This window comes from Tympanuchus pallidicinctus, unplaced genomic scaffold, assembly GCF_026119805.1.
Source record: "Tympanuchus pallidicinctus isolate F22 unplaced genomic scaffold, pur_lepc_1.0 scaffold13, whole genome shotgun sequence".
NCBI lineage: Eukaryota > Metazoa > Chordata > Aves > Galliformes > Phasianidae > Tympanuchus > Tympanuchus pallidicinctus.
Genome location: NW_026294648.1, coordinates 3,377,623 through 3,389,373, shown reverse-complemented (window position 1 = coordinate 3,389,373; position 11,751 = coordinate 3,377,623). Strand labels below are relative to the sequence as shown.

General features: G+C 43.2%; 1 protein-coding gene across 1 annotated transcript; it reads left to right on the top strand.

Annotated features, from left to right (window-relative positions):
* The first annotated feature begins 7,438 nt into the window (after positions 1-7,438).
* LOC128076184 (uncharacterized) lies at positions 7,439-11,375 on the top strand. The gene is made up of 2 exons (XM_052673580.1): positions 7,439-7,447; positions 9,727-11,375. Exons 1-2 carry the CDS (start codon positions 7,439-7,441, stop codon positions 11,275-11,277), a joined length of 1,560 nt encoding a protein of 519 aa, XP_052529540.1. The 3' UTR covers positions 11,278-11,375.
* The last annotated feature ends 376 nt before the right edge of the window (positions 11,376-11,751 follow it).

Below are 11,751 nucleotides of genomic sequence, written 5' to 3'. Positions count from 1 at the left end.
CTCACTGAGATTCTCAGTACTCGGGAAAGGAATTTCTGGGAAAGGCAGGTCAGGAGAGTCCAAGCAGGTTTTGTGTCTGCTCACAGCATCAGAAAAATGAAGCAGATGTCAAAGAGCTAAATTCCAGTTTGCTGTTAGTCAGGCTCATGGAATGGAGGGGGCACAGGGAAATGGATGTAAGACACAGACCGAAGGTCAAACAATCGCAGTAATGCTAAGAGGGGGACTGGAGATTTTGGAAAAGGTGACAGAATTAGTTCATGAGCAGAGACTGTAATTTCTTCTCATTTTTGCAGACATGTTTAGACCATTTTACTGACTAAGTTCCTGAAAACACATAACTATGCATGAACTTTATTTATATGCTATCTCCCAACAGCAACGGAACAGGAACGGATTCCTATGAGGAATATGTGTGTAGGCCTAGAGTCTGAGCCAGCACGCAAGGAACAGTTCCTGGCTACAGCTGAGCTGAGCACCGTTCCCCTCAATCTTCAGTGGGAGTAGAGGTGGGAGACGCTCGCTGCCAAGAGCTTTATCCCCTTCTTCTTCAGCACAGGACATCTGCTGCTAGCGCTACAAATGGTAATCAAGCAGTGCTCCTCTCGCTGTTGCATTTGCAAAGTAGGAACAACAGATAATTAGATATTCAAAATACTTTTATTTGAGAATTCTTAATGAATTTAATGTGGAGAGAGATTGTGAAGCCTCAGTGAAACTGAAAAGCTGACAGCATTAAATGGTGAGGGCGATTATTTTTTGCAAAGAATGTGGATTATACCAGAGCTGAGTGTAAAAATAAAGAGAATAAAACCATGGTTATAATTTCAGCTTGGCAATATAAATAGGATAGACAGATGCTTGATATTGTACAGTAATTACAGACGGCTGAACCGAGAATAAACCTTTCTTGTGGATAATGATTTCTGATTTTGAAGACCATTTTTAAATCTATGGTTAGGGTTTTGTCTTCCTGCCAAGGACACAAGTTAAATATTTAGTATAGAGTATAGTGGCGGTTTCTGAGTTTGACTTTTAATTATAATATGCAAGCAAGCTGGTAAGTCATGGGTCAAACAACACGACATTCACCAAAGCAAAAGAGATCAGGCTGGATGGGGACGTAATGAGATTATAAATGTATCTGATAATCAGAAGCATATAATGTAACTAAAAGGAAAAAAAGATTGTGGCATCTTTTTGAGGATTCTGTTCTGTGAAAAGACATAAATAAAGGAAAAGACCCCTGACACACTCCCAAAACTCAAAGCTGTCTAGCATGGTATCTTTGTGAAGCTGTAGGCTCTGCAATTGATATGCCACAGCTCTCTTAACAGATGCGAGAAAAAAGGAAACCTAGTACCATGGAGAAGTGAAAGGAAGAGGCAAAGAGTGGCATTGATGTGATCAGCTTTAAGGGCATTTCACCTGAAAGAATACCTGAGGCAACAGCAGCAGAAGGGCCAATAAATAATTCAGCAAGAAAATTACATTTCAAAACAGTGAGGGTGTCTTTCTCTTCCCCCTCCCCAGCCAAAAGCACATTCAAAGAGCTTCTGCAGCATTTCTGCAACAGAAAAGGCTGAGAAACTTCTGCTGAGAAACACTCTCCCACATTTGGTGAAGCAATGCCACCCTTCCTGTGCAGAAAGCTCACCCCAGAGCTCAGAATATATCTAGCTGCATGAGGAATTCAGGCTTCAGACACAACCTGGTATTTGCAGGCAGGTCCTCAGCTGGTAAAAATTGTCATAAGCTGTCTGACATCAGCGGAGGTCTGAGCATTTCCACTGGGGAGATGATGTCCCTGGGGGATTGTGGAAAGTTTTGTTAAAGTCAAGTTAATGAAAATGTAAGTTCAGCACACTGCAAACTGACACACAGGAGAAGGGAAAGCATGTTTATCAGCTTGACTTGGCTGCACTGGGAGTGAAAAGCACAGCATTTTCAATCACTAGAGAATGTGTGTAGCAGATAAGTCGGTACTGGATGGAGAACTGGAGAAGCGTGCGGAGGATTTTAAATAGGAAATGAAGAACTTAATTTAAAAGACAAAAATAATTTGAGTTTGAAAAGGAACAGCTGGATCCTAATCAGCTTTCACACTGGTTTATAGAGAGCTTTGGATATGGCAGGTGAGCAGGACAGCATAGCTTTGGAGATACAGCATGCAAGAATGGTGGGGCACATTTGCCCTTATCTAGGACTAAGCTCTGCAGGGTGACATCCTTCCCAGTGAAATGGGGTAAACGGACTTACATTTACTGTAGTGGCAGATATCCTTCCATGGTCCTGTACGATGAGTCACAGATTGTAAGGTCACACCTAACCTAGTCAGCTGTTAGCTGCCTTTGGACCTTCGCTTTCACCTGTGATATCAGCACACAGGGATTTCACTGGTAGCAAAGGCCAATGTTGGAAGCTTCCAACATCTCTTGTTCACTGCCACTCACCACTGTCCTTTGCTGGGCTGATGCAGCTACCTGTGGGGCTAACTCCTCAACAGGACTATTTCAGCTTTCAGAGAATGAGCTACAAACTAGATTTCTGATCCAGACTATGAGAAACACAAATTCTTAATCCTGATTTTCAAGTCCTACAGTCAAGGCCTTACAAACATGACATGTGCTGGGTCGTAGAGGAGGAAGAAGAGCAAGAAGCCCAGTGGAGCAGAGGATAGGACAGCCTAAGAATTATTTAATGTGGCTTCATGTGAGAGAAAGCACAACAAAAACCTCTGCTGCAGTTTTGGTTCTCAGCTTACATGATTTTTTTTTAATCAAGTGTGAATTTACCTTGCTTTGGAAAGCAAAGATCTCAGAGGGGCTGCAGATGGCTAGAAAAAAAAAAAAACAACACAAAAAAAACTGAACAAAAACGTAAACTAAAAGAAGCTGGAGGTAATCAGAAAGAAAGCACCATATTTCTGCTTTTGCTAAGCACAGTCTGCTAGGAAAGAGACAGCACTTATCTATGGGAAAATGTCTACCCATTGAAGCAGGCATTCATGTAAATATTACGTACTTTTCAAGCTGATGTTCCAGCTCATACCACGTAAATGTGATCCTTTTTTATACCTCACGTGAGAAAAGGTTCCAAAGACCCTGTGAAGATTTCCACATGGAATTTTACAGAAAGCACATAAGAGGGATAAAGAAATTAACCCAGTTATCTTTGCAAGGAACAGATTCGCTTAACATGCCCCAGATATAGTTCCTGAATGAGGCAGAGCCCACAAAGTCTCCCCCTGTTTCTTCTGTCTTTCAGAAACATGGTATTCTGGTTTGAAGTGGAAGAAAATATTGCAACATTCTTTTTCTGGTGAGTATCTGCTGATTTCTCTGTCACCATAATCCCATGAAACCATAATGGGCTTCTGTCATCAACTGTTAATGGATTTTTCTCACCCTTATTTGGGGATTCATCATCTCATCAGAGGTGAACTGTATTTAATAGAGATTCCAGATAATGGCACAAGGTAAAAAGGGAGCCAACGAGGACGAAACACTCAAACTCTTGTAGAATTCCTGCTGATGCCAACAGCAGTCTTTCCACAGGCTTAGCATAGTATGAGCTATGCTGTTATTTATCTGACATTTTCCCTGAGCTGCAAAAATGCCTGTAGTTAAAGATACTCACTCAACTCTGCCTACCAAGAACAAAGAGTGAATGAAAGATAATATAGTTACATTTCTGCAAGTAAATAAGTACTATTTTATGCATATTAGCGGGAAATAAAATGAATTATTGATAATTGAAGAGGCTCAAATACAGTGATTTACCATTGAGAGAAGGTACGTGTGCAGTTGCTAGAACAACAGAGCTCTCCTACTCTAAGTACTCCAAGCTCCTAAAAATAAACTCCAGCTCATTGCAACTAATGGCTGAGATTTCACTTCATTCTGTTTAGTGGATTTCAGTCAATACAGTTCATGAGGTGAATAGAAGTTGTATGAGACATATGGTGCAATGCTGAAATACACTGAAGTGCGTCTTTGAATATGACACAGGAGCAATTCAGTTGGATAACAAAAAGCCTCATTTTTTCAAGAGGGAAACTAAGATGGCTCTGAAGCTTGTGAGGTGAGCTCCACCATTAGGTGCTCGCAGTGAATGTCTAATGAGAGGGCAAGCATATTGGGTTAGGATTTTCTGACCCCCTTTTCAGTCAGCAAAGGCTGTATCCAGGCCTTGCATCAGGGCACGCTGCAATGCACCCAGCCAGCAGGGCTCCGCAGCTGTCAGCATCCCAGCTTTTTGACACAGCCCACGTCCCCTGCTCTTGGGTGGAGAGAATGAGACCAGCTCAAAAGTCACAGAATCACAGAATCACAGAATCACAGAATCACAGAATAGTACGGGTCGGAAAGGACCTCTAGAGATCATTGAGTCCAACCCTCCCTGCAAAGCAGACTCCCTGCATCAGGCTGCACAGGTAGGTGTCCAGGCAGATCTTGATCTCCAAAGGAGACTCCACAACCTACCTAGGCAGTCTGTTCCGGTGCTCCATCACCCTCACCACAAAGAAGTTTTTTGCATATTGGTGTGGAACTTCCTATGCTCCAATTTATGGCCATTTCCCTTTGTCCTGTCCCCACAGATCACTGAAGAAAGGTTGGCCATTTCTCTTCGTCTCCCACATGATATTTATAAACATTAATAAGATCCCCTCTCAGTCACAGCAGTGCCTTCATTCACTCTCAGGCTCTGAATTGCTTTCCACTCTTGGAAGTTCTGTCTGTGGCTGGGAGGGGAACGTTAATCCCTCTGCACCTTTTGAGTAGGTTTTGCCATTTCTGTGACAACTGTGCAATGAAATGCCAGGTGGTAGTCACCTGCCACCCCACCTCTCTTTCCTGCCCACTGCAGAAATAAAAACATTTGCATGGCACAAAACTCAGAAGCAAAATTAATGCTGCATAAGGCAGCTTTGACTAGTTCCAGCTTCAGTGAATGCCTGCAAATAGCGCAAAACAAGCAAGTGATTAAATACCAGTATTTCCCACATATCGCTAAGGCCATTTTTTGTAAACATTTCTCCACATTTTCTTCCACCCTCATTGCAGTATATCAAATTCAGCATCCTTCTAGTAACTTATCTAAGGGAGGGAGAACAGACTGTTAAGAAGGCAACACTTTCCTTCCTCGGATAGGGAGCATTAGACTCCCTGTTAGCATCCCCCATGGAGATATTTCTGCATGCACTTGAAGATCACTTGAATACATGGAGAGGTGAGCAGGACAGCTGAAGAGAGAACACTTTTAATGTAGCTGCTTTTCAGAGTGCAATGGCCATTTATTATTTAACATTTGTTCTTCAGTCATGTTTAAAATCATCTGCCATCTCAGCAAGGTATAGTACAAACATACAATCAATATGACTTCTCAAAGCTTTTCTTCTCTAAAAATCTATGTGGTCTAAAATCCCTTTACTTCTTTACAGAGTAAAGAATTTGAAGTACAGATACTGTAAAATAACAGGAAGTTGACAATTCCTAGCTGTTCTATAGGAGGGACTGAAAAAGCCATTATAAGATGGTATGCTTCTCTATAGATCAAGAAAATGGAGTCTGGCTTCTTTAAGAGGTAGAAATGAGAAGGTTTTCATCTGCTAAACAACAAAGAAAAAAATCTGCAGCAAAAGAATGGTAATTTTTGTTTCGTGGGTGGAATGAGTTTCCATATCCTTCTCAGAGTATGTATGAAAGAATCAGCAGTTCTTGCACTGTACTTTGCCTAAATGAGTCTATTCCTTCATTGTCTGTCTTTGTAGGAATAGGAAGGAAGGCTATAGTATCAGATGCATCTCCATCCTGAAAGATTTTCAAAGCTTGTATAGATGAAGCCATAAGTAACCTGATCTAACTCTGAAATTAATCATACCCTGAATAGGAATTTAGAATAAATAATTGCCAGAGGTCCCATCCAGTGTTGTTTCCATGGTTTCTGTGGTCTAAGAAGTATGTAATATCACAAAATAAGAGCCTCAATCAAACCCACAGCGCTAAGTATCAACACATACAAAAAAGGATCAGCACTGGTGTGTCAGGAAAGGAAGTAAGAAGCTTTCAAACATGGAAGTTAGAGTTTGAGATTGAAACCTATTGCCATGATGAGAAAAGGTACCTTGCACTACTGCTTTCCAAATAGTGTCAATCACTGGAACTATAAAATCTGGACATCAAAAGCATAAAACAGAGAACGAAGCAAAATTTAATTAGAGCTGGGCAAATTGCTGCTACTCTGCAAAGTCCTTTCGAATCGAGAAAAACAAGTTCTTATCATTTATGGCTGCTCTGCAACCCTATGCCAAATACAGTAGTTTTTGTGATACCACTCTCAAAATGTGAAGAACTGATTTGCAGTTCTAATAGTGATGGAAAACTGGCCTCCTGAGCCTCAGCCAGGCTTCGTACAGAATGCAGCACAGTCACAGGATACCTCAGATTGGATGGGACACACAAGGATTACCATGGCCAACTCCCGGTCCTACTCAAAACCCAAACCCAAAGTCTGAGAGTGGCGTACCAATGCTCCCTGAGCTCTGGCAACTCAGGGCTGTGCCTGCTGCCCTGGGGAGCAGTTCCATGCCCTGCCCTCAGGGGCAGAGCCTTTCCCTAAGCCCCTGACGCTCCCCTGACGCAGCTCCATGCCGTCCCCTCAGCCCTGTCACTGTCACACAGAGCAGAGCTCAGCGCTGCCCTCCGCTCCCGGTGAGGAGCTGCAGCCGCCATGATGCCTCCCCTCAACTCCTCTGTTCTGGATCCAACAAACCCAGGGGCCTCAGCTGCTCCTCACACCTCTTGCCCTCCAGACCCTTCACTATCTTTGCAGCCCTCCTTTGGATGCTCTCTCATAGTTTTACATCCTTCTGATATTGCAGTGCCCAAACGTGCACCCAGTGCTCAAGGAGAGGCTGCACAGAGCGCAGCAGGAATTCAGTGCAGCACCGTTATGTTCAGCAGTGGCCGGGGGTTAACGTCATGGTTGTCACTCAGGCAGCTGAGTGGTTTGCCAGCAGTGTGCACAAAACACTGCAAAATATCTTCCAAACTGAGTTTTAAAGGTTAAGCAGTCTCACCTCTTCGAAGTTGCTATGAGGTGTCTCAGTGCAGCCCACTGAATCACCAATGTATATATGCAACATATAATATCAATTTAGACTGGCGCTGTCTTGCTTAGACATATTGCAAACTGCCAAGTGAATTGCCCATTGGCTTCGTGCTAGGGAGGAAAAGAGATGAAGGCTATGGAAAAGTTACTGTTAAATGTAGTTTAAACAATTTTACTTCGTTCTAAATGTCAGCCTGAAATTTTCCGGAGTTTAATCTGCCAAGTGTATGCAGGCTGGTGATTTCAGCTGAACGATTCCCAAGCTGTATTGTCCCCATCTTATTTTAAAGCATGCACCTTGTTGGAACAGACCAAGAACACCCACATGGATAAGGTGGGCTGGTGCTTCTCTTTTTGCTAGCTGAAAACTGACAAATAGGTTTTATTTCCTTTGATGCTCTACTTGTATCACAGTAAATCCCACTCAGTTTTGAAGAAGAAAAAAAAAAAGAGACATAGCACAATTATACATTCTTCTAAAAGAGGAGGGGATTTGCTAAGGAATTTTGTACAACTGTGGGAGGCCAAATACATCAAAATATCTTCTGCGAGGCCGATAGATTGCTGTACTGAAAAGGTACTGCCTGGATGAATGTATCTGTAGGCATCCATAAAAATGCTGTGAAGACAAGAGGAGGAAAATTTAAGGAGCTAAAATGTCACCTGGCAAAACAGAAAGGATTCAGGAAACAAATGCTGATGTTTGGTAACACAAATCCTTTGGGAGCAAGGCCCTGGTTTGTACAGCATCTTGCAGAGGGCCATGGAAGTTAGCACAAGCACCTCATAGCTGTTTTGCAGCAATGTTTTCCTATATTGATAATTCTGTGATAGCTGGGCCTCGACTGACAGGCCTTCTTCCTTCCTCCATGCAATGAGAGAAATACTTATTTTACATATGTCGTTCTCAGCAAGTTCAGAAGGTAACAAGCCAAGAAACAGAGCTGCTGCTTGCCTTGTTTTCCTCTAGGTGGGCTAGTTCTGTTAGGGTAACTTTAGATAGGGGCTGGGGCACCCTGAGGTAACCTGAAAACTTACCCATATGGAGATACCCACAGGTATCTGTCTCAGCATCACTGCCTACCATTCAGTAGGGCTCCTTGGAGGCCTCATTGCTGGCTGGAAGACATAGATACTTTTGGGAAGAATTCCTCCCCTTCTGAACTTTGCTGAATACATATAACTTAAGATATTAATTAGGCTTTGTAAGATACTACTCTGTAAGTTATTATTCTGTTAACTTCTGTGTCTCAAAGCTTGCTGGGGACACAGATGGACTTGTTCAAGTCCAGACAAGTCCCGAGCAAGGCTTGTGAAATCCTTTGTCTGGGGGAATGCAGATGGACAAGGCCAGGGGCAACGAGAGCGAGATGAGCTGCAGCTAAATAGCTGTGAAGTGCTCCTTTGTGTGGACCTATCTCCGGATGATGGCCATCTCAGGGGGTACTCAATGACTCTTGCTCGAAGCCCATCCTTGTCACGTAGGCAGGAGAACAAGGAGGATAAAAGAGGAACTGAAAACCACGAGGATAAGGTTTCTGACAACAGATTCCTCAAGAAGAATGGAGGTTTCTGACAACAGATTCCTCATGAAGAACGGCAGGTTTCTGACAACAGATTCCTCATGAAGAAGAACAGAGAGAGAGGAATTCCTGAAGATAGAAGGATTCCTGAAGATTGGGGTGATTCCTGCATACTGTTGAACTCTCCTGAGCCTGCTGCCTGACCGCTGTTGCTGCTTCAAGAATTGGCTCCTCGACTTCCTTCGACTTCGCTTTCCTCGTCTACCTGCCTGCTGCCCAGTGCCGGCCACGTTGCTGCTCCCCGTCTTCTGCTGCGTTCTGCCCGGGACCTTCAAACACCGTGCAACGTGACCACTGCTGGATCCTGCTGGTGACTATCCCCGCTTTACGCAACTCCTGCTTCTTTTCCATCTTTTCTATCGCACTCCTTCCCTTCCCCGTCTCCCTGATTAGGTCTTAGTAATAAACTGGATGGAACAACATATGAACCGTTGTTTCTTAATCTCACACCGGGTATACAGATATTAAAGAACCTCATCTCCCTCCTATAAATTGGAGCGAGACATTTTTTAATGGCGTAGTCGTTGCAGGATACCCGCTGTGAGAGTGTTGTCCTTCCAGATATAGTTTGAAACTTTTTTCTTCTGTGTGTACCTCCTGGAGTTGCAAGGAGCGATAGTTTTGAAAATTTAGACGTGAGTCCTTCTCCAGGAAGACCGCTCCATATTCTGAAACTTTACCTTTCATGTGTGTACCTCTCGGGGACGTATTTTGACTATTTGCATTTTGATTAATACGTGTGTGCCTCCTCGGGAAGACTTCTGGTTATTTGGTGACTGAAGTGCGAAACTTGAAGTGTTAACTTAAACGTGTGTGCCTCTCCAAGAAATTTTATTTACTCCATTGAAACCAAGAAAGTGTTGCTTTAGCGTCACATTTTTTGTGCTCCTCCAAAGAAAGGGAGGAGTGATTGGATCATTTGCATTTGTTTAGGTGCGGTGTATCTCCCTGGGAGGAGCGGTAAGGAGTAACTGAGCTTTTGAATACGTGTACCTCCTCCTCCCTTAGTGTAGATCTTTCATTGTATTAGGAAATAAGTGACAGTATTGCCAGTATGAAAAGTGAAGATGTGTTATTTGACCTTTTAGAAAAGCATGGTGCTCGTCCCTCTTTGTCAGGGGTGGACTGGGCACGCCAAAATTGGCATAATTTGCAGAGCGTTTCGGACCGCATTAGTGTCTTACAGAATGAGGCTCGTTCACGAGCTGGAAAAGGAAAGTCGTTTATTTGTGCTGTTCTCGGGGCTGCTTTAAAAGCTGCCGTGGAGTTCCGAAATGAAAAGCATTCGGCAGAACTCCAAACCATAGAAGCACTACAGAAATCGGTTAGAGTTACACAAGAATTGGTAAAAACTCTGCAGTATCAAATAGTTAATCTCGAGGAACAACTAGAAAGAGAGAAAAATAATTCGGCCTTGTTGCAGATGGCTTTCAAGGAACTGTTAACTAGTAAAGATACTAGCGATACTGTCACCCATAGGTTGCCTCAAGAAAAAACTTTTCCTCAGGAGGAACTACAAGAAATAAAGGAAAGACTAGACAAATTAGAAACCCCAATAGCCCCATTGCGTCCCTTGATAAAAACAGAATATACCTTCGATAACAGTGAGGATCTAGATCCTCAAATGAATGTTAAGGAAATTCCGTTCTCGGCCACCGAACTAGCAAAACTCAAAAAGGACTTTAGCCGCTCTCCAAAGGAATCAGAAACAGAATATGTATGGAGGGTGAGTCTCACTGGTGGCGACCAGATTCGGTTAACAGAAAAGGAAGCAGAAGGTTATTGGGGACCAGGAGTATTTTTAACTACTGGTAACAATCATGCTCCCTGGTCATTAACGCAAAGGGCTGCCTATTGGGCAGGTGGTCTCAACCCTTTAGAAAGGGGAGATCCTCTTGCCATTACTGGAACTACTGACCAATTAGTAGAAAGCGTTCAAAAGGCTGCTTGTCTCCAACTGATGTATGATAGAAAGCTGCAGCCGCATCATGAATCGCCCATGATGATGCCTGTTGATCCTGAGAGAATGACCCCTTTAATTAGAGGGCTTCCTGAATCACTGAAACCCATAGGCATACAATTACAAGCAAGGATACAAGCTATGTCTCAGGGAGAAAGAACCCGGGCAGTGTTAGAAGAAACTGTAACCCCCAACCTTCTGCAGTCAGGATGCAAAGTATGGACGTGGGGGGAGGTAGCCCAAGAGTTAATTAATTATGGAAGAAAATATGGGCCGGTGGTTTCTTTTCCCAGTAAATCAGAGCCAAGAAGTGTAAGGCTTGCAGCAGCCAGTCTTGCCCCCAGGCCACCTAGCCCAAAGCTCAGTGGGTCTGGAAGGGTCTCATTGCCAGTAAAAGCCGGTAGGCGGAATATCTTTCATAAACGTAATGGACTTTGGACTCTGGGCTGGAAAAAGGGTATTCCACGAAGTTTGATGGATGGATTGACAACAGATAGGTTAGAGAAATTAGTTAAATGGTGGCCAGAACAAAAGCTCGAGAATCTTGAGGAAAGCAAAACCCCAGGTCCTAGGGCCTCTCTCAGGGAGCCTGAATGGTTATCCAAGCCATTAGAAAACTGATGTCTCCGCCCCTCCCAAGTGAGCGGGGTGGGGGCGGTGAAGGGTGGATGTATTAGAAAGCTCACAACAAAGGGGAAACACTTATCGCCTGGACCAGCCTGTGTCAATTGGCGCGGCTAACCTGAGGCTTGTTTCCCTAATCTTAACATGATACCTTAACAAATATCCTTGGAAGGCCAAGGACACCGCGAAAAAAGGAATATAAAATTAACACTTGCTGGATTGTTCCCTCATTTGTTAACCATATTAACAAAGCCCTCCCCAAAAAAAGGGCAAGTTGGTGTCTCGTTTTATTTTTTCAGAATACTCCTATGGACCTTGACTGAACACAGAAAGGACTCTAATGTTTTGTGACAGACATATTGAAAATGTGATCGTGTTAGAATACTGAATATACCTCTTGATTACATTTTGTATTTTTACTATGTTTTGTGTTGTTGTGGGTAGTAATGTTGTATCTCTATTTGTTATATT